Below are 15,501 nucleotides of genomic sequence, written 5' to 3'. Positions count from 1 at the left end.
TTGAACCGGGGAGGTGGAGGTTGCGTTTAGCTGAGATTGTGCCACTGAGCAACAGAGTAAGACTCTGACTCAAAAATTAAGAAAATAAAAATATAATGGAAAGAAAACTTCACTTATAATAGTAAGTAATACGGAACTTAAAATGCATAGACATGAACAACTAGAAATATGCAGCACTTATATAAAAAAAGATTTTTGAGAAAACGACTAAATTACCTAACAGGCAATTTAAACAAATTGGAAGTCATACCAGCTTCTTAAATGGGAAAACTCACAATTACTTTTCTTAAATTTTAGTTCAATTCTCATAAAAATGCTAAGACTTTTAAACGTAGACAAACCAATCTCTTGCTTATATGGAAAAATAAACATAAAAAGTTTTCCAGAAGCAATGTGGAAAAATATTTGCAGTGAGCATGGACCAGACTTGACTAGATATTAAACTATTTTATAAAGCTTCAGTAACTAAAATAATTCTTGGCACATGAATATATAGATTAACAGAACTGATTTTAAATCCACTAAGAAATGCAAATATGCACAAATATTTAAATGAATATTAAAGGTCATATATCAAATCAGTGGGGGAAATCTTGTTTAATAACTGATATTGGGACAAGTGGTCAGCCATTTGAACAAAACGTTGGAACCATGCCTCCTAGTGTATACCATGGTTTAAAAACAAACTATGTTAATGAAACTGAATGTACTGGAAGGAAATGTATGAGGATGAAATGGAATGAAATGGGATAGACTGGGAAAGGCCTATCTAATTATGATCAAAGTCCAGAAGACATTATAGAAAAGATTAATAAGTTTAATTGTAGGTAAAGAATTTGGGCATAGCAAAAATCACTGTAAGTAGAATCAAAAGACAAAAATACATGCTGTGAGAAAACACTGCATGTCATACTATAGAGGATTATAGAGGACTAATTTTAATTTACAAAGAACTCTTATGTGCTAAGACAGATTGGTAAGAAAAGGACTAGCAATTGCGTGGGAAAATGGAGAGAAGATAGTTCACATAAAATTACAGATGACTACCTGGAATGATGCTAAATCTCATAAGAGAAATGCATATTAAAACTAAATTAATATATCATTATTTTGTGATTGCCAGATGGGTAGACATCCAAAAGTTTAACTGTATGTTTCATAGGCTAGTCTCACCTGTGAGGAAATTGGTACTAATTCATTGCTCATTGGAGTCTTCATTAGCAGAATTGCCCTACAAGATGAATTTGGTTATATCTAGCAGAATTACAAATATGTATATACTTTTTGACATAAGTGTTTTCACTTCTAGGAATATATTCTTTAGATTTACTAATTCATGGTTATGGGCTTAGATATGAGATTATTTACAGCATTTAATGTCCTACTAAGATTTCGGAAACACCTAAAATGTTCATCAGTAGAGAACTGGATTGTGATACAGCCATAATGTGGAATCCTATACAGCTACATAAAAGAAAGGAGTTCTATAAATTGATATGGAGAGATCTCTTAATTTGTATTGTTAAGGAAAAAAAAGCAATATGTAGCACAGTGGGTATAATATGCTATCATGTGTAAAAGGAAAAGGAAAAACACGTATTGAATTGTAATGTACATAAAAAAAATTTTAACGGATAAGAATTGTACCTGATGTTTAAATGATATTCTGTTGCCTAGTGAGAAAAAAAATTGGTGTACGGTAGAATCGATTCTTAATTCTAGTTTCATTTTTCTTAGGATAGTTTCTCATTACTCAGAGTAAAATCCAAGGTACTCTGTGATCTGACTTCACCAAGTGTCCTCTTTCTGAACCCCGCACTGGCTGTCTTGGCTTTACCTGGAATATTGGGCCTTGCAGTTAATACCCTCCATGACCAAAATGCACTTGCCCTAGAACTTTGCATGACACTCTTCTTTATTCAGTTCTCTGCTCACATGTATCAGAGAAGTATTGTCAGACCTATCTAGAATGGTACAAGAAAGAGTGTTTCTCCTCTCCTCTGGTTTTAACCTCTGCTGTGCTTGATTTTTCTTACTGCCTGACCGTATTGTATGTTCTTTGTTTATTCATTGCCTGAATCTCTCACAAGATTGTCTGTGCCATTAAGTCAGGGATTTGGTCTTGTTTGTTGCTGTACCCCATCACTGAAATCAGTTCCTGGTTCTTAGTAATGCTTAGTGAATACTTACAGTATGAGGGCACTGAAATAATTTCATATTTTGGGACAAGTATATATGATTTTTAGGCCATTGATAATGAAAGATTTAAAGCACTAGTTTTCAGTAATTTCACAGAGTAATGTACTTACAAGGATTTTGCTAAATGTGTTTCCTTGTGACTTGCTTTTGTTTTTACTATGAACTAAAGTAGGCTTCCCAATACTATTCCAGGGAAAACCATATTAAATTATTGACGTAAATAATTGCTCCCCACCCACCCCCGATAGCATCTTAAGCTTTTGGTTCTAATAAATACTTTTCTTTCACCAAGAATTACCATTTTCACAACTTAAACTCTCAAGTTACTGAATTTTGACAGCTAACTTGTTTTTATTGCACTTTACTGTTAAAATGGGCTGAATATTTAATTTGGGGGTAGGAAGGATGTAGTGATATTCCATATCCTTGATTACTTTATAACCCTTTTTAAATTGTATTGGATCAGGCTATCCTGCTCAAGTTAATTCCTGCCACTCAAACTTGAAGAAATTTATTTCTGTTAAAATGTAGAATTAGCCTAAAATAGAATATACATACAATAGGGAAATTAAAAACAGTAATTCTCTGTTAAAGCTACAAACATAATTTTTTTTTTTAGAAATAATTTTTTTATATAAAATCTCTTAAATTTAGCATTCTTGGGTCTAATTACAACAGACTATGGCCAACTATACTGTTATTAATTTAAAACAACTCATAGTAATAATATCTTCAGTTTTCCCAATTAGAAATTACTGTATATTTGTTTAATAAAGTTTAAAATTTTTATTGTGATCTTTTCCTAGTTAGAAACATCATAATATATGAATAGAATTTAATATAAAAGACCTTTTTGATAACATCTGTTTTTTTCATTGTTTTATTACCACAGGTAGTTTTGGATGTTGGGTGTGGAACTGGAATTCTCTCTATGTTTGCTGCTAAAGCTGGGGCGAAGAAGGTTTTGGGAGTTGATCAATCTGAAATACTTTACCAGGCAATGGATATTATAAGGTACACATATTTTAAGCCTTCATTTAAGATTATTTTAAAATTTAATGATTATTTAACAGATTTTCTTGTCTTTAGTAGCTCTCTAAGGCAGACTAAAGATATTTGTCTTTTTGTAAAATTTCACTCCAGAATAATAAGATTTTAAGTTGAATTGAGCTAGACACATTTGAGCTGTGCTGCTGAATAATTTTTTCATAGTTCTCATTGAAAGAATTATTTTAATATAGTTTTCTGGCTTTCTGACTATGGCTATAAATATACTAATTCTAATATTATAAAATTAAAAATTATTGATACTTAGGATAATACTGACAGAGGACTCCATATAGAACTAAATATATTAGTAATATTTTCTTTAGCAAATAGCAGTTACACTGAAGACTAAGAGTTATTTGTCTTTTTCTTTTGTGACAACACTGGCCCATGTACCTCCTTCAAATTAAGTAAATTCCAAAGTTGCTAAAAACAAGGCAGAGTAGATTTAGTTTATTATCCCCTAAAACATCTATTCTCTAAAAATCTCTGTCTTTTGAGTATTTAGCTGGGTGGATTGATTTTACATTTGGCTTATGCTCTAATAAGAAGGCCTTTATTTGAGATCCAGCTGACACAGCTGGATTTCTTTCCCTGTGTGCTTAACAAAAGCACGTTAGATTTGGAACTTGAGTCATTTTCAGTATACATAATTAATAGGAGTCTTCTTATAGCAACTTTTAAGTGATTCTTCAACTTAAACTAATGTTCCACTCTTAAAACTGATTAATGTTGGCCAGGCATGGTGGCTCATGCCTGTAATCCCAGCACTTTGGGAGGCTGAGGTGAGAGGATCGCTTGAGTCCAGGGGTTCAAGACCAGCCTAGGCAAAATAGAGAGACTCTGTCCTCTACAAAAAATATTTTAAAATTAGCCAGGCATGGTGGTACATGCCTATAATCCCACCTACTTGGGAAACTGAGGCAGAAGGATTGATTGAGCTGGGGAGGTGGAGAGTGCAGTGAGCCATGATTATGCCACTGCATTCCGGCCTGGGGGACAGAGTGAGACCCTTTCTCCAAAAAAAAAATTTTTTTTAATTTGATTAATGTTGATCTTTTCTGATTAGTTAAAAAATTTAAATATGATTATGTAAAATACTTAAATTTGTTTAGATTTTATTTTGTAAAGTAGAAGAATAGTGTTGTGATTAGAAGAACAAGTTTAAATCAAGCTTGGGATGGAGTCCTCACTCTACCATTTAACCAGTACTCTGAACATGGGTTCGAGTACATCTAACGTGTTAGAAATCTCAGTTGTTTCACTGTCAAATGAAACTAATAATGGCTGTCTTTTGTGGCTGTAAGATGCATAAGTTATAAGTAAGACGTATATGTAAATCAGTGTGGCCTATCGCCCATCACATGCTAAATACTTAAGTTTTGAGTAATGTATATTGGGGTTCAAGGGTTCAGGGTGCCTTCAGCTCCCCTGAGAGGACGTTTCTCCAGGTTCTTGGTCTCCTGCCCTCTCATGAATGAGAGAGGGGACCACGGCGCAGTGCACAGTAAATGCTGGACTCAAAAGTGTTTGTAGAAAGTGATTTATTTAAAAAGAGAGAGAAACAGGAGAAGGAGAGAGAAAGAAACAGCTCTCACACTGAATGGGAGAATCCAGAAAGATGGAATCCAGGAGAGGAAAGCAGCATCCACTAGAGTGTTAGGGAATAGAGAGAGAGAGATGGAGTTTAGGAGGAGAAGACAGGCTTCCATGAGAGAGTGTGGAAGGGGACTCCAGAAGGAAAATCCAGGATAGAGAAAAACAGCTTCCACAAAGGGAGTGTTCGTGGAAGGGGATCCAAACATGGAGTCCAAAGGAGTGTGGAAGAAGGGGACTTTTAACCTGGGAGGAACCCCCACCTTCTCTAAGACCCCAGGCCAATGAAGGGAGTTCTTTAGAACTTCTACTGGAGTGATTGACTCTTAGTTTCTTCCCGCGCCTGCGAAATTCAAACACAAACCATTAAATCTCCCGGCTGGAGAGAGATGGGAGGGGGCATGGCGCTAAGAAGTTCTTGTGCTTAAAACTACGCCCCCTTGTGGACCCGGAAAGAGAACACTTTCCCTCAGTAAGATACACATACCAATCAGTTTGGCCTATTGCTTGCAACATAGTAAATATTTGGAGCGTTAGCTATGGTTGTTATTAACAAATACCAAATCGGTGTTAATGGAAAAATTGCCCTGAACTTGTTTAGGTTTTTCATAGATAGTAGTTTGTGGTTGGGATTTTTGTATTGGAGAATATATATATGCACACACATATATACACACACACGTTGCAATTGTAATTATAGAGTTGCACATACATATATATAGATAGATATCTAGTAAACTTTTTTCTAGTTCTTATGATACTATTAAGTACAACATGATCATTTGGGGGGTTCCATAGAGAGTATCCTCAATTGCTTGTTCATTGCCATCCAAACAAATATGAGAACCACTGTCCCAAAAAAGAGATTGTTTTAGAAGAATTCTCAAAAATTTATTGTTGATAGTAAAATGATGAGCTATTTCTACTAGAATTTCTAGTCTTATGAAAGAATATGTACATTTATGAATTAGTCATTTTTTATCACTATAAAATGAGACTAGATTTGCTCTCATTTTGATTTCTTAATTCTATGAAAGAAATGGAAGGGAATTATAATACTCACTTTGATTTTGTATTGTTTCATTTTATTTTACAGAAGTCCTGATTCCCAGTGTCTTTGTAGAAACATGTTTATATAATGATTACACCTATAATTCATCATGTATAATATTAATATTTAGTGCTAGGGTGTACAGTGTTCAAGTTTCTTAATAAAATATTTAAAATATTTCTCATATATACATTTAACGTTCAGTTACTTAAAATTATGAGGAAAATGTTTTCTGAGAAATTATTGATAGAGGGAAATTGATTTTCAGTCCCTTTTCCTTTGTGATCATCTAAACACTTCATGATATATTACTTTTGATCTAGAGTAAGCAGTTTTGGAGGAACAAGACAGTGGCATTTGTGTGTTTCTAGTATTTTGATGAGCTCCCAGCAAAAACAATCGCTTAAAATATTATATTTTATGATTATTTTTCAAAATAAATGGTCAGCCAGTCTGTGTATATCTTATAATTTAATACTAGTATTTAAAACTTCGAAAGTATTTAAAAATGTTAAAGATATCACAGTAATTCTATCCAGATTTAAGAATAATTTTTTTTTCTCCCCACATAATCCTAAATATTTTTATTAGTTAGAAGACCTTCTAAAGTATATTTGTCACTGGTGCAGAGCCCAGAATAGTTTGGGATTAATATTCTTTGTTTTTAAAGTCTCCAGGAAGGCTGCCAACATACTTTCAATCAAAGGATGGGTGTCAGTGTGCATTTTTTAGTATTTATTCTGTTAAGATAGCATCTTCTACATCAGTGGACAAAAGCAGAAATGTAAAAGAAATATGTCCCTGATTCAGCAAGTGACATCTGCAGTCATAAAGGAATGCTTTTCCATGTACTCAAAGACAATAAATTGCTCCTCCCATCTCGTCTTTAGGTCTTTCACTTATAAAGCCAGAGCTAACAGAATGTCTCTTTAGCAATACTTACAGGATTCTGTACAAACATGTTTTTGATATAACTTAAAGTCGTCTCAGCTAAGTAAGCACATAACTAGAAGTATTTTAACAAGATTTTTATATAGTGATAATGAGATTTAAACCCAGCAATTTAGCATAATAGCTTTTCATTAAAATTATTAGGGTTCAAGATATCTAAACCTAAAATTTGAGCTTTGACAGATTCTTAGGATAGAATAGGCAGAGACGTGACTTATTTAGATAAGGATCCTCTGTCTCAGGTCATTGAGTCAAAGTATTTGTCTTCAGTCTTTTCTATATGTGTTTTTGGACAGGGAGTCTGATCATTTTGTCAATTAAATTTTTGAATTTTGAACACTAATTTTAATGTAGTGAAGTAGGAAGCAAATATGTCAAACTAGTCTTAGCTGTGTCAAATATTTTATTCTTACCAGTGTTTATCGTCTTAATCTTGCAAAGTGTCATTTTTATAAGATTCACTGCTAGCTCCAAAGTATATCTGAAGTCTTTGCTTGAGTGTCAGATGTAGTTATAGAAAGGAACCATAGATAAGAAGTGCAGTGAAGAAATCAAAACCAGTTTCACTGTTGCAAATAATTATTTTCTTGCAGTAATGTTAGCAGTCAGAGAAGTAGCATGTGTGACAAAGTACTACTAAGCATGGAGAGTGTAAAAAAAATAACTAAAATTTAAGTTTATATTCAATAAAAATACCAATTTAGCTAAGTGAACATTTTTTCTAGAGCACATATTTACTATAAATAAGCTTTTGCAAAAAAAGTCATATTAAAGAATAATTTTAAGATATTGTATATGAGAGCATATAGCTAGAAGCTTAATGAGGAAACGTTTTATTATACAACAGGTTCACAATTGATTCAGAGGGAACAGCCATGCATTGTGACTTTGTGGTAATGGATTTTACTTAAAACAAATTGTATCCACATAAGACTTGTTTTTTTCTAAATATCTATAAAGCTCCTGTGTATGTTCTTTTCCCCTTTGTACAGTGTAGAAATTGAGCAAGTAGATGTATTTAAAGGGCTAAAGAAGCAGACTTATTATTATCTCACAGTTTTTAGTACTCTAGTTGTTTGTTGAATACCTTGTCACTCAGTTTCTAGTTTTCTTTTCAGATGGAAACTATCAAAGACTGTAGTTGTTATCAAGATCTAGTGATATTTGTATAGATCTTTGTCTTACTTCATGCTAGATGACCATGTTTAAGATTCATTATAGACAGTATTTTTGCCAGTCATTACCAGAGTCATGGTCATCAGAGCAGAGGGAAGCAATTGTTCACCAGATACATTTTGCAAAAATATAAATTATTAAAATTTTGTTCACAAAACTGTAGAATAGTTATGTAGTCTGACCCCCCACCTTTGCTTTGAAATATCAGAGTTATTCCTGAGAATTCCTTAAAAGGATTTTTGAAATTTTCAGCCATACGTGACAGTAGAGAGAATGATATGAATTCCTGTGTACCTATCACCCAGCGTCAACATTTATCAATTTTTTTACCATCTTTTTTGATCTATTTCCCTCCCACTTTTTTTGTTTTTTGTGTTTGTTTGTGTTAGAATATTTTGAAGTAAAACTTATACATTATATCAGTAAATGTGTCCTAATACATTTAAGTGTTGGTACATGAGAACATTTATTGAAAATGACTTAGCACTCAATCTTTATATATCCCAATTTCATAATAAAATTGCTAACATTAATTTAGTTCTTTTTACTGAATCTCCTTTCGTGCAGGGATAACTGAACCTCCTTTGATGTAGATTATTACACCTATTATAGAGATTAAGAGGCTGAGCGTGGTCGTGTGTGCCCGAGGCAGGAGAATCACTTGAGACTAGGAATTCCAGGCTACTAGTGGGCTTGGATTGTACCTGTGAATAGCCAGCATACTCTAGCCTGGGCAACATAGTGAGACTGTCTCTATAGTAGGGTCAGAATTAGTTCTCAGGCAGCCTGACTCCACAGTCTATCCTCATAGCCAGTTTGCCATTCCTTATCTCTGTTTACTTACAGGGGATGTATTGGTTATATTCAGTAGTTAGCTTTACTTAGAACCTATAGACAGTTTGAAAAGCAGGCCCTTTTTGTTTTGGATAAGCCAACATTGTACTGTTTCTTCAGAAATTTTCTTTGCCTTTTTTATATTGTGAAAAGGTAGTTATTTTTATAGTGTTCATATGGATCTCTTCTTTGTCTTCTATTTGAAATTTTAAAATTATACTGTGGAGTAAAATACCTTCTATTCCTCTGTAAATGTACTTCTAAAAGAATATGCAGGAAACAGTTAACTGTTAATATCCCTACAGTTTACTGACTCATTATTCTAACCAGTTGAGGAGGCCGCAGAGCATGCCCATCTCAGCATCCAGACATGACTTGAGTTCTAATTTTTCTTTCACAATTAGCTTTATAATCATGAGCAAATTATGCAACCCCTTTAAGCCCTGATTTCTTCATTTATAAACTGAGGTTGATCACGTCTATCTCATAAGATTGTTATAGGAATTGTATCCGTTATGGTGCTTTGCAAAATGAGTAGCCCTGTAACTGCTTACTGAATGTTAGCAGTAATGATAGTCATGTTAATTATTAGTAGTGGTTATATGTTTGGCTTGGCATCAATGCCTCAAATAATATTTTACATTTTGGTGGTTATGTTTCTAAAATGGACATTTATTGCAGCTATCTTGTCAAAATATGACTCACTTTTTTGTCTTTATTTCATGAGCTCTATTCTCTTATACCATAAAACTTGGAGCTTTCGTCATACTCTGTACTCACTTGCCTCTCTTGAACTCTATTCTCAGCTTCTCTGATACTTATCTATTCTTGCATATTGGAGCTTTCTATAACTATCATCAGTCAACAAAAGCAGCTCTTCTGGTTAGCAGGCTCTAAGTTGTCTTTATCCCTTCTGAGGCCTTTTTCTCTGTTAGAAGTCTATATACAGCACAGTTTCTTCTGTTAAACTCCACAAGCCTACATCCATAAAAGGCACTTTAAATTCTAAAAGATATTTTTAAAATACAAAGTCTCTTATTCTTTCAAACACATGCAATTTAACAACCCTTGGATTATGTTTAAAATAATTTTTGGCTAGGCATGATGGCTTAAACACTTGTAATCCCAGCACTTTGGGAGGCTTAAGTGGGAGGATCCCTTGAGATGAGGAGTTCAAGACCAACCTGGGTAACATAGTGAGACTTGTCTGTACCAAAAATAATAATAAATACTATTACTACTAACAATTTTTATCTCTTTTTTATTTAAAAAGGTGATCTAGCATTTCTAAAGAAATGAGTTTAGGATGGGATAAATTTTGGTTGTTACTGTAAACTGACAGTGTATCAGGTTTTAAGAAGATTGGGCTGGCTCTTCTGAGGTTGCAGACATGAATAAAACAATATAGATTTTCTGAGATGTTATGTTAGTAAGGGCAAATAGGTCTAAAAGTGATATATGGAAGAGAATGAGAAATTGTTTTTTATTCTTGCTATCATACTTTGAACTCTGCAGTGAAAGATCATTTCAGCAACATAAACTTACCTAAGGATAGCAAAGCTATCTGTGTATACTGTGTTTACTACCCTCAGGAAGCACAGGTAGCTTCTGTTTAATATTTTTACCATCATCCTGAATGTCTTTGGTTTCTCATTGACACAGCCATGGAATAGCTCATTATTCAGACTTTCAAATGTTATTGCAGAAGAGTTTTTAGGAGAAGGTTGATCCATCATATGGCCACAATGCAGTATACTCAATCTCAGTATGACATAAAAGATGCGATCTTTTATATTGCTGGTGTCTAGAATACTGTTAGAAAGGAAACATTAAAGCCTAGAGAATATTTTTATTTATTGTCATGTTTATGTAAGTGTCTTTCTCCAGACATGAGGACAGGACAGGAGCTTTGTCTTCATCTTTTTATCCCTAACACCTAACAAAGTGTCTGATACACATAGTAAATGCTTAGTTAAGGTTTTCGAATAGAAGTAAAGGATTTTAAGGCAATGATTTTAAAGATTTTGTGTGTGTGTGTGTGTGTGTGTGTGTGTGTGTGTGTGTGTGTGTGTCTATTTTGGAAAAGGATTACAAAATACACCAGCAAATTCTTGAAATAAGGGATGCTGCTTCATATTTTGTTTATAAATTTAATAGAAATAACAGAAATGTGAATTAAAGCCAAATTTGAACCACTGATGAGGCTAAAATAGTTTTTTAAAACATTTGTTCTTTGAAAGCCATAGAACTCTGGTGAAAGTCATGGGGTGATCAAGACATCTTACAGGAAAATTAAATTTATTTCCCTTGCTAGTATACCCCAAAGCCCCCTTAATTTCTGATTCACCCAGTGGTTCTGTCTTTATGGGGAACATTCCATGACCACCCACTAGTTCAGTGATTTACTGGAAGAACTTACACAATTCATTATAAAGCTGTACTCATAGCTAACATTAGGAACTAGTACAGTGCAGAAACAGCAGAAAAGAGATATCCATAGGCAAAGAGGTCACAGGCAGACTTCCAAGGTATTTCTCTCTCTTTTACCACAAGAATTACACGAGACATTTTCTTCCAAGCTTCAAACCTCAGAGGCACACGTGAGATGTCTCTACCCAGGGAAATGTGCTTGAGTCTTAGAGACTGTAGTTCTCAAAGTTAGCTGGTCGAGTAGGCATATTTCTGCCATGTGACCAGCCGTGGCATATACTCAAACCAAGTAACAAGTGTGCATGATGAATCTTGATGTTTACTTTAAACATGTTGTCAACCTGGTTCATCTGAACCTACTGTCTCAGGTAAATAGAGTAACATCATTATTCTGTAGCATTCGAGTGATCTAGGAATTTGTGTTTTTAGAGTTTGATCAAGAATCATTGCCATGGCCATAGAGATCTATGCAAGAACTGAGTAAAACAAAACAGACCTGCTGCATTAACTCTTTTTTTCCAAGTTGTAAACCTGGATTCATACTTGACATTTCTTCCGCTTTACCCAACCTATCTGTTAGAAACAGAGTCCTGTTGAGTATCCTTAATGTTTCTCAAATGTGTGTCTCTTCTATCCATGATGTTTTTCTTGCCTTACTTTACATTCTTAGATCTCTCACCTGAATTAATGCATCTTCACTCAACTGGACCAGTTGTTTGTACTTTGTCTTTGCCTCCAACTACTCTCTGTCATCTGTTCTCAGTAGTGCAGCCAGAATGATTTCCCCACTTGATTCTCCTCTACTTTAAATAAAAAAGGAAGAAAGAGGGGGAAGAAGGATATTTTTGTGTTGGAAAGACATACAAGAGATAAATTACATATGATCCTACTATCAGAGATCACTGTCAAAATTTGGTATATTTCTTGCCACTCTCAAAAGTCTTAGGTCACAGAAGATGAAATCCAGAGGAATGTAAACTTAAATAAAATATCAGCTCCCCATGGTAAGGCAGGAATTTTTCTTTTGTTCATTCATTAATGTGTCCCAACTACCTGGGAGGGAACCCGACACATCCTAGGCATTCAGTGTGAATATTTATTCAATGAAGAATTAATCAATTTTTAAGATTCAGGACATGATATATTCAAAGCCAGGTAAATCATTGTTACCAAAGCCTGAAAACCCATTGTTTCTGATAGATTCCAGATGATTCTTTTTATCTTTTTTCACTTTATCAGAACTGAGTTATTGCTAATTTCAAACTATGAATGTCCTCGGTGTTAATAATTCTACAGCTACACATCTGTAAATAAAGATGATACATTTGGGAGGGAGCAGCTCATAGAATAGCCTTGTTATGGTTCCAAGTCTATGCCCCATACCTTCTTAGTAGTATTTACTTCTCATGGAATGTGTGTAAATCTTCCCCCAGCTTCATATGGTTAAGAATTCTTGCATTTTGTTGACATTTGTGAATGAAGGACTAGATTCTTTAATAAAGGCATAGGTTGTATCTCTGAGGGGAGAGGGTGGAGACTGGTCAGTTTACAGTTACCCCAGTAATGTTTTTGCCCCTTTATCACTCCCGCTTTGTATACCTCTTGCCTCCAGAGGTTTGTGTTGTAAAGAATGGCTTCACCTCCACTATCATGTTTGCTGGTATGTGCACTGAGTACATTGTCCTTCTTCACAGGTGTACAATATAACTTAATTCCCTTTTTTTCTCACTAAATTATGAGATTCTTTGGCTTTTTCTCTCACTAAATTATGAGATTTTTTCCAAAATCTTCATGCATTTATCAGTTATCTTGCATTTTGCATTACTGTAATTTCACTGTGCTTAGGGAGCAAAAGAGAAATAAATATGTATACTTTGATGACGTATTGAACTGAAAGTAAATGAATAGTATATATTGTACCTACTTATATCTACTAGGATATTCGTTTCTTCTCCCCTATAAGCTGCCATCCATATATTCTAGGTGAACGTTACATTTGTTTTATCACTGACTTTAAATACACTTGATTAGGTGTTCATTGTATGAACTCCCACGTACTTTTTGCTGTTTATGATGTCCTTGTATCATGAAGTGAATGTTAAATTGCTACTTTTAAGATAGGAAATAAGATAGGAAAGTATGTGTTCTAACAAAATTTCCCCTCAGAAAAAGTTGATAATTTCATTTTTATTGGATTAGTTAAGAGAATTACTTAAAAGATATTCTTTTTATTACCTTATCATATTTCTTCACATTAGAATCAAGCTAGTTTTTCAGTAGGTGTTCCAAAGATAAAGATTCATTTAGTTTATTCTGAAGTAGGATTTAGTGAGTAGCCACTTGAGAAAACTAAGTAAAATCTATGTCTTTTTTTTCCCGAATGGAAAAAAATCAGTTGGTGATTAGCAGTCTCATGAAAGAGGTTATCTGTGTAGATGATACCTGTTTTAATAGAAAATTAATAGGAATTACAAAGCTTTTGTCTTTTTTTCCCTTAAATCACAATCTTTCTTGTTATAGTCATATTTGAACAACAAATAATTACTGATGCAGATAAGATTATGACTTGTAGCAGACAATAAACGGGCCTAGCAGATGGTCTCTTACAGAAAACACAGATCTTGTTTCAGCATAACCATTCTTAAGATACTTTTAAACAATGGGAACATTTTTCTCTTTTAAAAGAAGCTTGCCTTCGGTTTTCTTTGAAGTGTTTATTATTGTTAAAGCCTTAATCAGTATTTCAGTAAGCAACAAGCAACTATAGCCATTTCATCAGAATTTTATTAAATACCCTTTTAAAAAAAACTCATGTAAGCATTTCTTTAAAACTTTATTTATGAAATGTAACCTGTAAAATCAATACATAAAACATCAATAAGCATGTTAAATATGCATAAGTATGCATAAATAACAAATGAAATTAAACATGTAGTAACCATCACTCAGCCCAAGAAAATTTTGCCACCAATTCAGAATCCCACCTACCTCCACTGCTCTTTCTCAGTCAGATGGGCTACTATGAACAATTTTCTTATGAACAGTTTTTATATGTGCCCTGGTGTACACATCTGGGGGGTGTATACTTACAAGTAGAACTGTGATCCTTAGGATATACATAGCTTCAAATTTCTTAGATATTGCCAGACTGTTTTCCAAAGTGGTTATACCAGTTTATCTTATACCAATAGCATGTAACGGTTCTGGTTGGTATTACCCACCTTTACAAAATGTTTCCAATCATTTGTATAGCAGTATCTCATTGCAATTTTAATTTTTGTTTCTTTGATTGCTAGTGAAACTGAACACCTTTTTGTGTGATTGTTAGCCATTTAGATTTCCTTTTTCTGTGAAATACCTCTTTGTGCTTTTCGCTCAGGTTTCTGTAGAGTTGTGTCTTTTTCATATTTGTAGGCAATCTATATATATTTTAGATTTGAACTGTTGATAGGTTTTATGTAATGCAAAAGTCTTCTCATTCTTGATTGCCTTTTCACCCTCTTTGTAATATCACTTGATGAACTGAAATTCTCAGTTTTCACATGGCAACATTCTTATTTATAGTGGCCATTGTTTGAGAGTTGAGTGAGGAATCTGTACCTTTACTGAGGTTATAAAGGGCATATTTTCTTGTAAATGTTTTATAATTGTGCTTTTTACACTTAGGCATTGATTTTTTTATATGGTATGAAGTGGTGGTCCAGTTTTGTTCATTTTCTTGGTATTCTATCTAGATGAACTATTTGTCCTGGTCCCATTCATTAATCTTTGTACTTACATTGTCATCTTTATCAATAAAGGGCATTTTTTCTTGTAAATGCTTTATAATTGTACTTTTTACACTTAGGCATTGATTTTTGTATATGTTATGAAGTGGTGGTCCAGTTTTGTTCCTTTTCTTTGGTATTCTATTTAGATGACCCAGTTGTCCTGGTCCCATTCATTAATCTTTGTACTTACATTGTCATCTTTATCAAGAATCAAGCATCATTATATGAGGTCTGTATAACTTTTGTATTAAAACTTCACTAAGGCAGTAAAACCGAAAATCACAAGTCACTCACTCATGAATGCATATGCAAGAATCCTAATAAAAATATTGGAAAACTAAGCCAGTCACAGTGGTTCACGCCTATAATTCCAACACTTTGGGAGGTCAAGGTGTGTGGATCACTTAGACCAGGAGTTCGAGACCAGCCTGAGCAACATGGGGAAAC

At 33.8% G+C, this 15,501-nt stretch overlaps 1 protein-coding gene across 4 annotated transcripts in view; it reads left to right on the top strand.

Annotated features, from left to right (window-relative positions):
• PRMT3 (protein arginine methyltransferase 3) overlaps positions 1-15,501 on the top strand; it is a 137,298-nt gene that overhangs the window by 22,870 nt on the left and 98,927 nt on the right. For all 4 annotated transcript variants that reach the window (XR_010338349.1, XR_010338348.1, XM_012456488.2 and 1 more), the window contains exon 9: positions 3,092-3,213. Coding sequence is in view for 2 of the 4 variants with exons in the window: in XM_012456488.2 (XP_012311911.1) it covers positions 3,092-3,213 (122 nt within the window). In the remaining 2 variants the exon portion in view is untranslated. The remainder of the gene's footprint in view (positions 1-3,091; positions 3,214-15,501) is intronic.

This window comes from Aotus nancymaae, unplaced genomic scaffold, assembly GCF_030222135.1.
Source record: "Aotus nancymaae isolate 86718 unplaced genomic scaffold, 86718_ANA_hifiasm-v0.15.2.pri h1tg000059l, whole genome shotgun sequence".
In the NCBI taxonomy this organism is placed as follows: domain Eukaryota; kingdom Metazoa; phylum Chordata; class Mammalia; order Primates; family Aotidae; genus Aotus; species Aotus nancymaae.
Note: the sequence above shows the minus strand (reverse complement) of the source record. Positions and strands in the feature narration are given on the sequence as shown.